We start from the raw sequence: 18,086 nt of genomic DNA on the forward strand, positions 1-18,086 counted from the left end.
TGAGTTTTGAATTTTTTTTTTCTTTTCTTTTTTTGATACCTGCTAATGGACTATGAATCAAAGTGGACTTTAGCAACAGATTTAGTTTTTGCCTGATGGACATTAAGTCTTAGTGATATACTGAAACATCCTGACAAAGTTTTATGTTTAATTTTTACTTTGAAGAAAGCTCAAGTTTATTTTGAAAAGAACTTTCCTGGTGCGGTGGTGTCCTTAGCTAAACGCTTGGCTGTTATTTTTCCTTGTGTTGCCCGTGGCGGCTCACAAGAGGTTTTTTTGTACCTGTGGCACAAGACACCTTGTCCTGAGGCTGCCGGTTACAATATGTACTTGACTAATGTAGGTTCAAAAGGCTTTTTTATCCTAATGGCTGTCTCCCCATAATTCCACATTCCAGGATGTTGGATTATGCTCTTTCTGGGATGCTACATTCAAAGGATGTGATCCTCTTAATGTTGTTCACTCTTTTCTCTCACTACAGAACAAGGTCAGCTCGGTCGCTGCGCTTCCACCCACACCACCAACCCTATCCACATCTCTAGAGGTCTGTCTCCCCATTTGAGCATCTTTGAATGAGCTCTTTTCTGGGATCCCACCATCGTATTAAGGTCCTTTACTCTTTTCTCTCACTACAAGAACAAGCTCAGCTTGACTGCTTGGGCTCACATCCACATCACCAACCCTATCCACATCTCTATGTGCCTGTCCCCCCATAAGCCCGCATTCAAGGATGTTTGGATGCGCTTTTTCAGGTATGCTACATTCTAAGTAGACAATCCTCTTCATATCCTTTACTCTTACTACAGGAACCTTCACCTTCACCTCCTTCATCATTTCACCTCTAGCTTTGGCCCACAACTCTCCCTCCCTCCCTCACCGAAATGGCCACTTTCCTGACCGTGGTTTTTTTTCCCAAACTGCTCTCTTGGTTACTCTCTCTCTAACTTCTGTACCTCACTACATTGCTGCTCACCATCTGATATCCTTCACCATTATTCACCCTCCCCCTCGGCCACGCTCACTCACCTCCAAGAGCTTTGTAAATCTTCAAGCCCTCCATCCTTCCACCCTCTCATCCACACTTTCATGTCTCCTTGCCTCCACAATGTTATCTAACTCTCGTGGTTCAACTCTATTCTCTCCTTTGCTCTTGACACCCTTGCTCCCCCCCTGTCTCTTGCTGGCTTAAACGTAACAAACCTCGACCTTGCCTCAGTCCATGTCTCTTTTTTCCCATGATCCTGCACCTGATGTTTTGTTGTCCCCTTGGCTACAATCTCACACATGCGCTGCTGACCTTCTTCACTTAAAACGTACATTCTCCTCCTTCAATTTAGCACTTACACGGGTCAAGCAAAATGACTACAGCCAAATCACTAACTCCCTTTCTTTGCCATGCTTCCCTCCCCCCCTCAAAGTGCTCCCCCCTTCCCACTTCTGAGGTCTCCTTTTCTCTCTCTCTTTCTGTGGCCAGATTATGGCAGATGACTTCCATTACTAGATCTGCAAAGTCACATCCTTCTCCCCTACCTACCAGCCAGTCTCCTGAACTCCCACCTCCATTTCATCCTTCAGTCAAACAGCTCTGGAAGTTTTTTTGTGTCTGGTGGGGGCCACTTGTCCCTCCTTCAACAACAGCAGACATTTCTGCCGTCTCTGTCATCACACAGGATGAAACTGCACAACATCTGTCCTCAGCCAAGCCCGGTACATGACCCTGGGACCCTATTCCCACCTCATCTCACATAGTGTTATCCCTCCTATATGCCATATTCTCAGTCTAGCGCTTGACACTGCAACTGTCCCATCCCCCCCCCCACCCCCGCTAAGAGCTTCACCTGATCCCCTCCTGTACCTCTGACAATTGGCCCTTCTCCCATTTTCTGTTCCTATCCAAGGTACTCCAGTGTGCTATGCTCCTAAGCTCCTTGCACCTCCTTTCAACTGGACACATTCTCCATCCCCCAACACTCCACACAGACCGTCCTCACTGAAGTCTGCTGTGAATCGTTCATGGCGAGATCTAAGGCCCTTTACTCAACCATTATCCTTCTTGAGCCGTCTGCTGCCTTAGATACTATAAGTTGCCGTTTAGTACTCGATATGCTATTTTCTTTTGGAGTTGGGGAATCTGTCCTGTGCTGGTTTGCCTCTTTCCCCACGCCCCTTTACCGTATGTGTGGTTGAGTCCTCTTCTGCTGCTGCCACCCCGCTAGCGGGCGGTGTACCTCAGGGTTTCCTACAAGGTCCTCTTCTCTTTTCTCTCAACACCTCTTCCCTGGGTGCCCTGATCTCCTCCCATGCCTTCCAGTATCACCTAGATGCTGGCCATTCCCAGATCAACCCTTTTTACATCTGAACTCTCATCTAAAACCCAAGAAAAGTCTCTTCTTGTTTAGCTGACATTGCTGCCTGCATGTCCTGCCGCCATCTGACATTGAATATGTCCAACACTGAGCTGTTCCTCTGTCCTCCTAAGCCCTCTGCTCCTCCTCCTTTCTTCATCTCTGTAAATAATAGTGTCAAAGTTGCAGCCTCCTCTGCTCGTCACGTCAGAGTGGTGTTCCATTCAGAATTTTCATTCGCTAAGTCTATTCAACACGTCGCTAAGACCTGTCACCTCTCTCTTTAATATAACCTACTTCCTTTCTCGTGTCCAAGCTCTCCTTACCTCACACTTACAGTACTATCATCTACTCCTAACTGGTATCCCTCAGGGTCGTCTCTTCTCCTTCCAATCTGTGCAAGACTCTGCTGCTTGACTCATCTTCAACTAACCTCCCAATGCTCACGTCACCCCTCTCTTTCAGTCACTTTACCGGCTCCCTATCCGCCATGGCATACCCTTCAAGCTGTTATTGCTGACCTACAAGTGTGTTCACTCTGCTGCCCCATTATATCTCTCCTGCCTGCTCTCTCTCTTTATACGCTTCTTTGATAGCTCTGCTCCTCAGATAAGTGACCCTTCCACTCCCCTGCCTAATCCAGACTTTGTGCCTTTCATCTAGCTGCCCCTATGCCTGCAATCAAGTACCTGAGTTTGTCCTTATTTACAAGCAGACTCAAAATCCACCTTTTGGATTTCACCATCAACCCTTTACCCTACTCCTATGCCCTCCAAACCAGTCTGCCGATGAAACCCCTTCACTCTATCCATGACATCTTGTTTGTCCGTCTTCCTTGTTTCAAGTGTAAGCTCTATTGAGCAGGGACTCTTTGTAAGTCTGGTAGCGCTATAGAAAGGATTCATTCATGTAGCTTTAGGAACAATGCATGTATCTAGATGGTAGTGTGATTATGCTCTATTCAAAGGACAGCATCCTCTTCACGTCCTTCATTTTATTTCCTCTCACTACAGGGGAACAAGGTCAGCTCAGTGGCCACGCTTCTACCAACATCAGCAATTCCACACTAAAGCCACCTAGTCAAAGGGTTGGCATATTGCCACTGAATGCTCCTGAACCAGTAAAGATTTCAGTAATCTCCTCACTGAGAAAAGAAGAAAGCTATAGGAGGACAACAGACAAAATGACATCATCTAGGGACAAATACCAAGGATCAACTCGACACATCATGGACAACTTTCAACTCATCACTGAATTCCGAGTAAAGAAACTACAGAGAAGAGTGAAACCGGGCCTCCCCCCTCCCTCCACAGCTGCCTGATTCCGCTGATGAGAGCGCCTGAAGCGCCAGCACTCTCCTACCTCACAGATCTCATCAATGACTCATTACAGTCCCTTAGATGGAAACATCCCATTGTGAAACCTATACCAAAAGGTCACTACAAAAACCTACTAAACCTCTCCAACTACAGACCCGTTTATGCGGTGTTGTTGAATGCCAATGTGGAAACCTTTCTCTCACATTTCTCAGCCAGATGACTACATTCTTCTCTTCACAAAGAAGGAAAAGTGAGTTTTGTCTGGACATACGTACGTCTCCGAACGTGAGGAAACCTTAGCTTGCACCTGCAGCGCAAGCAGTCATCAGCAGCCAAACTGCTGTTGGTGGTGAAGTCTCTGGAGCAGTCCTTAAAACATAGACCTTACTTCAAACACATCTAATAGCAAAGCACCAGGGTAAGAATGTTCTGGGTAATGGCACCCGTGCGGTGGAATGAAGGTTAGAAAAGAACAGCTGAAAGATTTACAAAGCAAACTACATCCACTGAAACTAGAGAGAGAAAACCTGATCTTTGGGGCTAAATATTTGTTGAAATGGCCAACCTCATGAAGAGGTAGGCCAAAGCGTATCGTGTATTGACTCCCAACTGTTCCCCTAGTAGTGCATGTGTACATATACAGGACAACTGATTTGGTATCAAAAAGTGCAAAAAAGTAGGATGATCCATTATTGCCATTACCCTACCAGAACTAAGAACTTGGTAAGACCACCATAGAGCTTTGTGTATTTCAGTATAGAGGCTGTGCATTGTAACACCTCACACCTCCTTATGGTAACAGCTGTTCCGAAGATAATGTATCATTAACGTGACCATTTATTTTTTTCATCAAAACGGGAAATCTATTAATATTCAGTCCCACCCCTAATCCTGCCCTAGCCCCACCCCCAATCCCATCCTAGCCCCGCCCCCAATTTCTTCCATTCATTTTTCATGTACACACAATATCTTATTATTTCATAATGGTAACCATAAGAACATAAGAATTGCCACTGCTGAGTCAGACCAGTGGTTCATCATGCCCAGCAGTCCGCTCACGCGGCGGCCCTCTGGTCTAAGATCAGCACTCTAACTGAGACTAGCCCTACCAGCGCACGTTCTTGTTCAGCAGAAACTTTTCTAACTTTGTCTTGAATCCTTGGAGGGTGTTTTCCCCTATAACAGCCTCTGGAAGAGCGTCCCAGCTCTCTACCACTCTCTGGGTGAAGAACTTCCTTACGTTTGTACGGAATCTATCCCCTTTCAACTTTAGATAGTGCCCTCTTGTTCTCCCTACCTTGGAGAGGGTGAACAACCTGTCCTTATCTACTAAGTCTATCCCCTTCAGTACCTTGAATGTTTCGATCATGTCCCCTCTCAATCTCCTCTGTTCGAGAGAGAAGAGGCCCAGTTTCTCTAATCTTTCGCTGTACGGCAGCTCCTCCAGCCCCTTAACCATCTTAGTCGCTCTTCTCTGGACTCTTTCATGTCGATGCCTATTCCTCGAGCTTGATTATGTCACGTTGCAGATCTTCGCAATCCCCCTGCGTCTTTACTACTCTGAATAACTTCGTATCATACGCAAATTTAATCACCTCGCTCATCGTACCTATGTCTAGACCATTTATAAAGATGTTAAAGAGCACGGGTCCAAGTACCGAGTCCTGCAGCACCCCACTAGTGATGCTCTTCCAGTCCGAGTATTGTCCATTTACCTCCACTCTCTGTTTCCTATGCTCCAGCCAGTTTTTAATCCATGTGAGTATTTCACCCTCAATTCCATGGCTTGCAATTTTCCGAAGTAATCGTTTATGCGGAACCTTGTCGAACGCCTTCTGAAAATCCAGATATACAATAACGACTGGATCACCCTTGTCTATCTGTCTGTTTACTCCCTCAAAGAAGTGCAGCAAGTTCGTCAAATACGATCTGCCTTTGCTAAAACCGTGCTGACTGGTCCTCATCAGCCCATGTCCGTCAAGGTGATCAATGATGCTGTCCTTTATCAGTGACTCTACCATCTTTCCCAGTACAAAGGTCAGACTCACCGGTCTGTAGTTCCCCGGATCTCCCCTCGAACCTTTCTTGAAGATCGGTGTAACATTCGCCACCTTCCAGTCTTCCGGAATCTTTCCCGATTTGATCGACAGATTGGCTATTAGTTGAAGCAGTTCAGCTATGGTCCCTTTCAGTTCCTTGATGACCCTCGGATGGATGCCATCCGGTTCCGGGGATTTATCGCTCTTAAGCCTATCAATCTGCCTACATATCTCCTCTAGACTGACCATCAATCCTGTCAGCTTTCCGTCTTCGTTTCCAGCATCTTCTTCGGTAAATACAGATGCAAAAAATGTGTTCAGTTTGTCAGCGATTGCTTTGTCTTCCTTTAGTGCTCCCTTTATTCCATGGTTATCCAACGGTCCCACCACTTCCTTTGCGGGTCGTCTCCCCTTAATATATCGAAAGAACGTCTTCGCCTCCTTGGCTATTTTTTCCTCGTAGTCTCTTTTGACCCCTTTTACCGCCTTATGGCACCTGTGTTGAGGTTGTTTGTGCTTGTTCCAGTTTTCATCCATTTTTGACCTTTTCCATTCCTTAAATGAAGTTTTCTTGTCTCTGATCGCTTCCTTCACCTCTACAGTGAGCCACGCTGGTTTTTTCTTCTTGGATCCCTTGTTGATACGCGGTATATATATATTTTGCGCCTCGGTGACTGTGTCCTTAAAAAGGGACCAAGCTTGCTCTAGCGTTTTTACAGTGCTTATCCTCTTCTTAATCTTCTTCCCTACCATGAGTCTCATCCCTTGGAAATTCCCTTTTTGGAAGGTCAGTGCCGTGGCTGTCGTTTTGGACCGATGTTTCTCCCCTGCGTCCAGATCAAAGCGGATCATATTGTGATCGCTGCTTCCCGGCGTCCCTTCTACTTCTACATCTTGTGCTGGTCCTCGCAGGCCATTTAGAATTAAGTCCAGAATTGCATTTTCTCTAGTATTTTCCTTGACAAGTTGCTCCAGGAAGCAATCGCCTACAGCATCCAATTTAAAAATTTTTAAAAACACAAAGCACCCTATACGCAGAGAAATTTTTAATTATCATTTATATTTGGGGTTTTTTCCAAGATGTCACCTCAGTAACTATAGAAAAATAGACAAATATAGTGCAAAATATAGACAGCAGATATAAATTCTCAAAACTGAAACATTTTGATCACTAAATTGAAAATAAAATCATTTTTCCTACCTTTGCTTTTGGGTTATTTCATGAGTCTCTGGTTGCATTTCCTTCTGACTGTGTATCCTTTCTTCATTTCTTTCTTTACTCAGGCCCAACAATTGTCCCTTTCTATTCCCTCCCTTCTTCCTTCCTATGTCCTTAGTGTCCCATCCTATGTCCTTAGTGCCCTCAGTGCCTCCTTCCTATGTCCTTAGTGCCCCCAGTGCCTCCTTCCAAGTCCCCCACCACTGCCTTCCAGCCTTTGTCCCACCGCCTCCCCCGAAGTCAGCCTGCCTGCCTACCGCCCTTCCTCCCTGCTGCGCCAAAACCAGCCTCGCACCGATTCAAACCCCCCCCCCCCGGTCCACCGCCACTGCCTGCCAGCCTCTCTCCCCATCTCCCTCCAGCACCAATTCAATACCCCCCTCCAGTCCGCTGCCGCTGCTTGCCACCCAGAAAATTTCAGTGGAACCCTCACAACCCCCCCCCCCCCCTCTTCTATCTTGGATTATCAGACGTCCGGATTTAGCCAGAAAAGTCCTCTTTTTAAAGGAGTGTCCAGACGTCTGTCTAAAATGTGAGAGTTTGTCTGGGTTTTTTTCTCCCCTGTTCCCTGCCTACCTCGGTTTCTTGGCTGCTACTCGTATTTTTGGGAGGCATTAACTATTCAACCAGTGCAGCTCTGGATCTCACACTTTGAAAATCAAGCCTCGTTTTGGGGCTCCAATGGTTTCGTTCATTACAATTCAAGCCTCATTTTGAGGCTCCAATAGCTCCTCTCAGGATCAACCAAGCCTCACTCTGGCCCTCATTGAAGGGAGGTGAGGAGAGAGGCTAGCAAGCAGCAGCGGCTGCAGACCTGGGGGAGGGGGTTGAATCGGGCGCAGGATGAAGGGAAAGAGGGAGGATGGCTTTGGCGTGGCAGGGAGGGGAAGTGATCGCCTGTCCTGTTGTCCTCGCGCACAGTTTCGGGATGCTGTCCCTGAAAATGGGACATTTTGGCATCCCGAACCTGTGTGTGGGGATAACGGGACAGGGGATCTAAAAACAGGACTGTCCCGTTCAAAACGGGAAGTATGGTCACCTTATGTATCAAAGCACCTTTACAGAAGCTCATGTCATGTAAGCCTCTCGCGAAAGGCTCATATAGATCACATTGAATGGACTCTTCCCCAGTCCTTAGTTGTGGTATAGAAGCTTTCAATGATTGTCATCCTATTGCATGATTAAATCAGATTCACCTTTCACTTGCCCAGATTCCGTCTCTTCATTTTAACAGTATTGAACTCCTCAGGGACATATTGACGTGTGGCTTCTTATGCCCACCATCTTCACAGGCCAACCACAATGTCATCCCTTTCATCACATTGTCATGCCAGTCAGAGTGCTGCACACTTTATTCTACACTTTGACATTAGCTTTTGCCAGCTCACATCCCTCTCAGCCTCTCTCCTGATGACATTCATGGGCCCACTCCAAATCACCATTACTATAATGAAACAAGGAGGAAATGAAGGGGGGAAGCATTGTGCAGTGCTTCTAGCAACAGCCTGGAACCCATGCTGCTCCCTGTCACCTTGTCCAACTCACTTCATATAACCCCCAACCCCACCCCCCACCAGCCCACGGAAATGTACATGCTGCATACATTACCCACTCCATGTAAACAGTAGTTCTTCTGACCCTTGGGAGAACACCATACAAACAGCAATCTGCAAATGTTTCAAACCAAAACCCACAAAAAGGGGGGGTCGATTGAGACCATTTTGACTTCCAAATGCAAGTAAAGGCCTGACGTCTCAATCTGTCCTCCGTTTTCTGGATCCCAACCCTTTGGCTCAGATCAAAAGATGTAGGGGTTGCTACTTGACCACTTTCTGTAGCATGTAAACAAGCAGTCAATCAGTCAGAGGCAGTAGTTGGTGTTTTGCAAACTAGTCTTGAATGGTCACATAGTGCATGTTCATTCCCCTAAAGAGCTGATGTCTGCTCTTACTGCTTATGGCTGCAATGTTGTTCTGTGTGGTCTCTCTCTCTCTCTCATCTGTGAAGGTTGACGATATACACCCAGTCCTCCACATCTTACTATCTCTTTCACAATTGCCCTCCACCATCTTACCTAATATCAAAGCTCATTGTATGTACTTAGTGAGCAATGGAGCAAAATACTAGCCTTGCAAAAACATATTTCACCTTATGAAGCAATGGAATCCTTTGTAGTGTGTGGGGCACACCGTTAACACCTCTGACACTTTCGAGTGTCTCTTCAAACTTTCGAATAAAAGAAAAAGAGGGCATTCAGAAAAGTTGAAAGGGGACAGATTCAAAACGAATGCTAGGAAGTTCTTCTTTACCCAACATGTGGTGGACACCTGGAATGCGCTTCCAAAGGGCATAAAAGGGCAGAGTACGGTACTGGGATTCAAGAAAGGATTGGACAATTTCATGCTGGAAAAGGGGATAGAGGGGTATAGATAGAGGATTACTGTACAGGTCCTGGATCTGTTGGGCCACCGCATGAGCGGACTGCTGGGCTCTTGAGGACCCCCCAATTGCCTACGCCTGGCCTAGTTTCCTGCCTTGCCCATGTCTGTCCTGCCTTGCCCATGCTGTCCTGTGTCCATGCTGTCCTGCCTTGCCCATGTCTCTACCCCCCTTGCACCATCTAGGCCCTGCCCTCTCTTATCTGGCCTAGAGGCTGGCCTGGCTGTGGCTAAAGAGGGGTCGTGGCTGGATGGGGTGGTTCCTACAAAGACAGCAATTGCAAAAGCACAGAGAATCAGATTGTCTCCCTCAATGTTATACCCCCCCTCCCATGCTCATTCCATCTGCCATCTATGACATGCACTCTCTTACCTGCAGGTCTGGCTGGCACACAGGAGGGGGCCTGGGTGTCAGAGCTGGGTCTTAGAAAGACAAGATATGCAAAACATCATGTCAGCTTGCCTCCTCCTCCTTCACTGTTAGCCGTCTCTCTCCCTCTTCTCCTCGGGGCTCAGAGCCACCTCCAATGGGGGTCCCCCCTGTGACAGCTGAATGATCCCGTATGGCTCTGGACTTCATTCTCACCTGGGCCTTGATGTCCCTAAAACAATGTTTTATCTGTTCCATACTGTGGGCTGTCAAGTAAAACCATTGACAGCCCACAGTATGGTAGCCGTCGAAGAGATCCGGCGGCTAGCATCTCCAAAGAGCTGGTCATGTCGGTCCAGGGCCATACGGAGCAGCAGATGGTTCTCCTCAGAAAATCAGACCGCCCTCAGCCTTTCTACCTGTCCCTCCTCAGCCTGGCTACCCCCATGTCCTCTACACTTGCTGGCAAAATACTGGTTATCACAGTTATTAAGACTTTAAATAAATATAAATTTATAATTGTGATGTGCTCAGACCTTAAACCCATTAAATAGTGAAGTCACTACTTAGAGTTTAACAGGGGGACCATCATCGCACTCACTTGTCCCCGACCCCTCCCTCCATATACATATTCAGATACTTGATGGTACTTATCTGAATGGAGAGGTGTTTGTTGTCAGATTTGATCCTGTTAAATCTCGGTAGCGGCTGTGTTCTAACTCATAAAGTGCCTCTTAAAATCCTGAGGTGATTGTTAACTATAAATCTGTTTCATTTCCCGTCCCCCCGACTCGAGTTTCGCCTTCTTCGTCGGGGAGGGACACTAAAAGTTAAAATTTAAAAATTTTTATTATTCAAAATTCTCTATTCAAATGTGTATATATGCAAAATAATCTAAGCATAATTAATCAATTCACATTGAAGTTGCTATAGAATAAATAGAAATACCTGATACTGGCTCATTGAACCAGACTCGTACAAAATCTGCTGGCCATCTGACTGACTCTGTTGTAGCGGTGCGTATTTAAGGGATCCTGAAACCGGAAGAGGCGGTGCCTTAAGGCCCCGGATGATAACACCGCCGGGGACATACTTTCTACAGGGCCAGCCACTCGATATCAACATTTAAGCCTTTTGGGTGCAGGGTCTGCCAGTTATAAATAAAACGCTGTTCTTTTTGAACCAGCGCTTTAGATATATCACCTTCGGTGCTGTGTATCTGAGTTAACACTGTGTATCTGAGATCTAACAGATCATGTGATTTGTCCATCCAATGGGATACCAGGGGGGCGGATACTCTATTTCTTCTAATATTACTCATGTGTTCTATGATTCGGGTTTTGATCATACGAATCGTTTGTCCTATGTATAATTTGTTGCAAGGACATTGTATACAATAGATGACCTTTGTGGATTCACAATCTGTCCCTGAGAATAATTTAAAAATACGTCCGCCCTTCCCTGGTATCACAATGTGGTCTGCATTTAGTACTAACTGACAGACCCTGCACTTACCGCAAGGCTTGTGCGGTAATTTATTTTCAATGTCATAATGGTACATATTATGTTTTAGCTGTTCACCGAGATTTTTTGCTCTGGAGAACGCAAATTTAGGATGATTTTGTAGTGACGTATGGTACTGTAATATTGGCCAATACTTTAATATGATGTGTTTAATGGCATTGTTTTTGTTACTGTGAGGCAAAACACATACTATATTGTGATCTTCTTGTTTATTTTGTTTGTCTTGTATTAACCAAGAGCGGTGGCAGTTTTTTGCCCTTTTCCACGCCCTCTTAACGACTTTGACAGGATACCCCCTACTAACGAACCTATTATACATTTCATGTGCTTCTCTATCAAAATCAACCTCCTGGCCCTGTAGAAAGTATGTCCCCGGCGGTGTTATCATCCGGGGCCTTAAGGCACCGCCTCTTCCGGTTTCAGGATCCCTTAAATACGCACCGCTACAACAGAGTCAGTCAGATGGCCAGCAGATTTTGTACGAGTCTGGTTCAATGAGCCAGTATCAGGTATTTCTATTTATTCTATAGCAACTTCAATGTGAATTGATTAATTATGCTTAGATTATTTTGCATATATACACATTTGAATAGAGAATTTTGAATAATAAAAATTTTTAAATTTTAACTTTTAGTGTCCCTCCCCGACGAAGAAGGCGAAACTCGAGTCGGGGGGACGGGAAATGAAACAGATTTATAGTTAACAATCACCTCAGGATTTTAAGAGGCACTTTATGAGTTAGAACACAGCCGCTACCGAGATTTAACAGGATCAAATCTGACAACAAACACCTCTCCATTCAGATAAGTACCATCAAGTATCTGAATATGTATATGGAGGGAGGGGTCGGGGACAAGTGAGTGCGATGATGGTCCCCCTGTTAAACTCTAAGTAGTGACTTCACTATTTAATGGGTTTAAGGTCTGAGCACATCACAATTATAAATTTATATTTATTTAAAGTCTTAATAACTGTGATAACCAGTATTTTGCCAATTAACAGAATCACAGATTAACATTGTATATTTCCCTATTGTTTAAGTATCTAATAAGGTACCACAGGGAAGCAATGGCTACTTTGAGCAGAACGTCAAAATCAGGTCTATCTGAGGAACGAATTTCCTCCCTTTTGGGGAGTGCCCGATTGTTTGAAGAAGGCACGGTAGATCATAGCACTACATGGGATGATATTCAATATTTACAAAAATCTCTCATCAGGTCCCAATTACACTCAGCGGCATTAGTTGAATATTGTCACTATATGAGAGTACCTAGGGGTTTAAGGTTATACAAGGAACCTAGGTTCCATGACAATAAAGACTATATTAGGAATTGGAACGATACATTAACGCGCTGTTCTATTGACCTCATGCTGCTAACTATAGACGCACTAGTACCAGTTATTGAACAACAACAGAAAGATCTAGGAAATAAATTAGAATTGATTCAACAACAAACACCTGATGAAGAATTTACATCCAGCTACCAAGATCATTTAGCTAAAATGGATAAATACCAAAAAGAGCAACGTCAACTGAAAATAAAGAAATTCCGGAGGGATGAAGGAGACTTCACCAAAGGTTATGTATACCCATGGATGAATTATAACGTTAAAACAAGAAGACAAAGAACCAACATCAATAAAAGTAAGAAAATTAAGTTTAATTTATCAACCAGCAATTCCTCATCTTCGGAAGAAAATATTGCGCCTCTTCAACAACAAAAAGAGCTATATCAACAAAAAAATCCGAATGATTTATCCGATTCTTTTTTAAGAATTCAGTCCCAAGAAACAATACCAGTCATAGGCAACAGAACAGTAACGCGCAGTACAAGCAAACACAAGAAATAAAAGTCAAAGACCACACAGGAATTTTTAATTTGTCATCGAGAAGACTGGATAAAAATGAGGAACAAGTCTTACAACGAGGTCTATCCTTTGTCCCAAGTACTAAATATGACAGTTTTGATGTTCGAGCACATCTTCAAAGATTTTTTCGCACAATCAAATTGAAACAATTTTTTCAGGATAAACAAATGAATGAATCCCCCTTACCAAAGGGGTTGAAACTTAAATCTTCCTGGATGCCGCCCGGACAGACAGACCCGCTAATAACATCGTTTGAAAAATTAGTATTACGTGATGTTAGCTGTTTAGAACTTCAAGATAATTTCATTAACCATTCAAACCTCACTCATCAACAGAGGAAAATTATACGTGACCTTCAAGCAGATCATTCAATAGTCATCTCAAGGGCCGACAAAGGAGGGGGAATCGTTATCCAAGATTACAAAGACTATAGGGAAGAGGCCATGCGCCAATTACTAGACATGACATATTACACCAGATTGCAACATGATCCCACTATGCAAATTAAATTGAAAATAGATGGGATGATTAACACCGCCAGGGACTTACAAATAATTACATCTAAAGAAAGCAGATTCCTCACTAGCGACTTTCCCAGGATACCAAAAATTAACTTTATTCCCAAAATACACAAATCTGACACGAAACCACCGGGACGTCCTATAGTAGTGGGCACTGGCTCAGTTTTAGAGCCAGCGTCGCAATACTTGGACAGCCAATTGAAACATTTGGTTCCTCAGGCTGACTCATATATTAAAGACTCTTCACATTTCCTACAGGTTATATATCAACATTTACCCAATGAATTGAAGGAAGATTCAATTTTAGTAACAGCCGACGTGGTGTCACTATACACCAACGTCCCCCAGTTGGAAGCAGCAAAATTAGTCAAAACACAATTATTGAAACTCAAATTAACAGAATTAAAAACATCTTTGCTGTATGATCTAGCAGAATTAGTTATTTACAATAACTATTTCAAATTTGAAGATGATATTTTCCTCCAAACAAAGGGAGTAGCCATGGGGGCCACTGTGGCCCCCACACTTGCTTGTCTTTATATGAGTCAGTTTGAGGAATCCCATGTATACACCTCCAAGTATTTCCAGCATGTGTCATGCTGGAAACGCTTTATTGACGATGTATTTTTTGTGTGGAGTGGTGGAGAGACTGATTTAACTAAATTCCTAGAAGAACTCAATCTAAAGGATAGTAATATAAAGTTCACTTATACTATAAACAAACATCAAGTCACGTTCCTAGATATAAGAATTGTTAAACAGAATTTACGTATCTCCACCACTCTACACAAGAAACCGTCCGACAGAAATACCCTATTACAGTTTCAAAGCTATCACCCACGACCACTCAAAAACAGTATCCCCATTGGACAATTTCTCCGCTTGCGAAGAATTTGTTCCGAGGAGGTTGATTTTGATAGAGAAGCACATGAAATGTATAATAGGTTCGTTAGTAGGGGGTATCCTGTCAAAGTCGTTAAGAGGGCGTGGAAAAGGGCAAAAAACTGCCACCGCTCTTGGTTAATACAAGACAAACAAAATAAACAAGAAGATCACAATATAGTATGTGTTTTGCCTCACAGTAACAAAAACAATGCCATTAAACACATCATATTAAAGTATTGGCCAATATTACAGTACCATACGTCACTACAAAATCATCCTAAATTTGCGTTCTCCAGAGCAAAAAATCTCGGTGAACAGCTAAAACATAATATGTACCATTATGACATTGAAAATAAATTACCGCACAAGCCTTGCGGTAAGTGCAGGGTCTGTCAGTTAGTACTAAATGCAGACCACATTGTGATACCAGGGAAGGGCGGACGTATTTTTAAATTATTCTCAGGGACAGATTGTGAATCCACAAAGGTCATCTATTGTATACAATGTCCTTGCAACAAATTATACATAGGACAAACGATTCGTATGATCAAAACCCGAATCATAGAACACATGAGTAATATTAGAAGAAATAGAGTATCCGCCCCCCTGGTATCCCATTGGATGGACAAATCACATGATCTGTTAGATCTCAGATACACAGTGTTAACTCAGATACACAGCACCGAAGGTGATATATCTAAAGCGCTGGTTCAAAAAGAACAGCGTTTTATTTATAACTGGCAGACCCTGCACCCAAAAGGCTTAAATGTTGATATCGAGTGGCTGGCCCTGTAGAAAGTATGTCCCCGGCGGTGTTATCATCCGGGGCCTTAAGGCACCGCCTCTTCCGGTTTCAGGATCCCTTAAATACGCACCGCTACAACAGAGTCAGTCAGATGGCCAGCAGATTTTGTACGAGTCTGGTTCAATGAGCCAGTATCAGGTATTTCTATTTATTCTATAGCAACTTCAATGTGAATTGATTAATTATGCTTAGATTATTTTGCATATATACACATTTGAATAGAGAATTTTGAATAATAAAAATTTTTAAATTTTAACTTTTAGTGTCCCTCCCCGACGAAGAAGGCGAAACTCGAGTCGGGGGGACGGGAAATGAAACAGATTTATAGTTAACAATCACCTCAGGATTTTAAGAGGCACTTTATGAGTTAGAACACAGCCGCTACCGAGATTTAACAGGATCAAATCTGACAACAAACACCTCTCCATTCAGATAAGTACCATCAAGTATCTGAATATGTATATGGAGGGAGGGGTCGGGGACAAGTGAGTGCGATGATGGTCCCCCTGTTAAACTCTAAGTAGTGACTTCACTATTTAATGGGTTTAAGGTCTGAGCACATCACAATTATAAATTTATATTTATTTAAAGTCTTAATAACTGTGATAACCAGTATTTTGCCAATTAACAGAATCACAGATTAACATTGTATATTTCCCTATTGTTTAAGTCTCTACACTTGCTGGCCATCTCCTCTCCATAACTTACCACACCCACACAAAGGTGCAGCCATGGTTTGACACCTCTATGTCACAACACCCATTTTGGCTTACAGTGAGATGTTTGTTGACATTCACATATTCTATGATAGACCTTATTCATAATATGTAGTAAGGAATATGAGCACATGTGTGCTTTAATGCATCTCTAAAAAGGGGCTAACATGCAGTATTATCACCAAAAATCATGAACCTTTCCACATTTATCAAGTGTTGTATAGACGCACGCTGATGACGTAGGCGTACGTATGACATAAGCGCGAGTGCCACCAGCGGGCGTATATATGAGGTGCCATCTCTTCCCTTCTTTTATTCTAGACAGGCTGGGGATGCTGCTGGTTCATGTACAGGTAAGGTTGCAGGATGTGTCTCTTGTTCTCTCAACTGAAATGTGTTTTCTCCCATGCAGAGGTTTGGTATGTTTGAGGTAGAACCAAACCTATTTAAAACAATAGAATGATCTACTTTGTATTGTCTGCCCTGAGGATGTTCATTATAGTGAATGCAAATTTGGTGTGCTCATGTAGACTTATGGTTTACAGGTACTATGTTGAGTTCAGTGGCTTGAACTGTTTTGAATTTGAACTAAGCTACTATGTAATGTGGACTGTGTGTTAATGTATTTTTGGTTCTTTCACAGATAATATGGCAACACTCTGAGGTTCCCCTCCCCCACCTCACATAGTAAGTGGCATGGAGCTACACAGGTGTGGAGATGAGCTCCTTAATTTAAGAAGCTTTCATGAATGCTTTGTTAAGGAACCAGTTTGAATTAGTAATTGGTGGTTAGTAATGTAGGTAGAGACTGATATCTTAAATGCTATGTCTTAAATCATGGCTTCTCTATAAGTTCAAAGACAAGATGTGCATTATGATATAGACTGTTGTGTTTGCTTGATCAACTAAAGGAAAGATATATCATCTGTTTGAAAAGTTACAGACACCTACGTAGCAAGTATGTTATTAGAAGATATGACAGCACATCTGATAACAAAAGCTGAATGGAGAAGCTATGGACATTTCGGGGAGTAAGGTACCTACATGAGGAAGGCTGTGAGTTACATAAACTCATTTTGGAAGAACATAGAGTAGCTGCATGATTGGTGGTATAGGAAGAGGTATTCTAAAAAGGCTGTCCTAATGAATAGGTGGAAAGGTTTGCATTATATGGGGGGGGGGTATAGGGAGTAAAGGTTGGCTTAATATACTGATCACTTTTTTGTAGCTGAGACTAATTAGAGGGAGATGTTGCCTATATATGCACACCAGATACAAACTCTCAATTACCCTCACCTATGTAGGTAGTGAAGTGTGTTAGACTTTGAAACCATAAAAATCTGCATGAAAAGTGATGTTTATGCTACTCTTTCCTATAGGTCACCTCTGTAAGACCAGCACCTGCCTGCTGTGGACCATAAACTGCAATGACTTTGGATTGTTTCCCATATTAAAAACTCTTATTGCTGCCTAGTTGGTCTCTTTGTACAAATAAAAAACCTAACAAACCACAACTTTAAATTTAATATAGTTTCTAATAAAGCAACCATTGTTGGTTTTACAATACAAAATGACACTCAAACCAATTACCCCCTCCTGTAGGAAGTGGTGATAGATCAAAGGTAGCAATTGTGATGGACGACCACCATATCAGGCGTTTGGTTTTTGATGGACCACATGTTCAGCAGTAATAAAATGTGAATCATATCTTCTAGTCATCCCCACCCCCCTACTCCTCAAAGAATGCCAGGAGGGATGGCCACTTCCTGCTGTGTCAAACACCTTACCCTCCAAGCATCCCCCTCCCCTGTCCTGGAGACATTGGGAGCAGGAGCTACTGTAAACACATCTGGTTCCTCTGTTATGTCACAGGGCCCTTGGTACATCATGAGTAGTATAATTGGTACACCTCATGTCAAAATGATTGACAGCTGTCAAAGATAAGGATCGACCAATCAACGTTCACTTCTGGGTTAAGCCACGCCTACTCTCTGCCCACACCACGCCCACTCCTCCCAAACCCTAACAACTCCCTG

At 43.5% G+C, this 18,086-nt stretch overlaps 1 protein-coding gene and 1 long non-coding RNA gene across 4 annotated transcripts in view; one reads left to right on the forward strand and one right to left on the reverse strand.

The window, feature by feature from the left end:
* LOC117362188 (transcription elongation regulator 1-like) overlaps positions 1-7,597 on the reverse strand; it is a 41,901-nt gene extending 34,304 nt beyond the window's left edge. Inside the window, exon 1 of one of the 3 annotated variants that reach the window (XR_004539824.1) lies at positions 7,499-7,597. Coding sequence is in view for 2 of the 3 variants with exons in the window: in XM_033948156.1 (XP_033804047.1) it covers positions 7,499-7,537 (39 nt within the window). In the remaining variant the exon portion in view is untranslated. Of the gene's footprint in view, positions 1-6,904; positions 6,952-7,498 lie in introns of those variants that run through there. The other 2 variants (XM_033948156.1, XM_033948155.1) reach the window with 2 other exon arrangements.
* Positions 7,598-15,402: 7,805 nt separating this feature from the next.
* LOC117362189 lies at positions 15,403-17,523 on the forward strand. Its single transcript, XR_004539825.1, has 3 exons — positions 15,403-16,737; positions 16,988-17,086; positions 17,430-17,523. It is a non-coding gene; the product is annotated as an uncharacterized LOC117362189 (long non-coding RNA).
* The last annotated feature ends 563 nt before the right edge of the window (positions 17,524-18,086 follow it).

Source organism: Geotrypetes seraphini, chromosome 6 (genome assembly GCF_902459505.1).
Source record: "Geotrypetes seraphini chromosome 6, aGeoSer1.1, whole genome shotgun sequence".
NCBI lineage: Eukaryota > Metazoa > Chordata > Amphibia > Gymnophiona > Dermophiidae > Geotrypetes > Geotrypetes seraphini.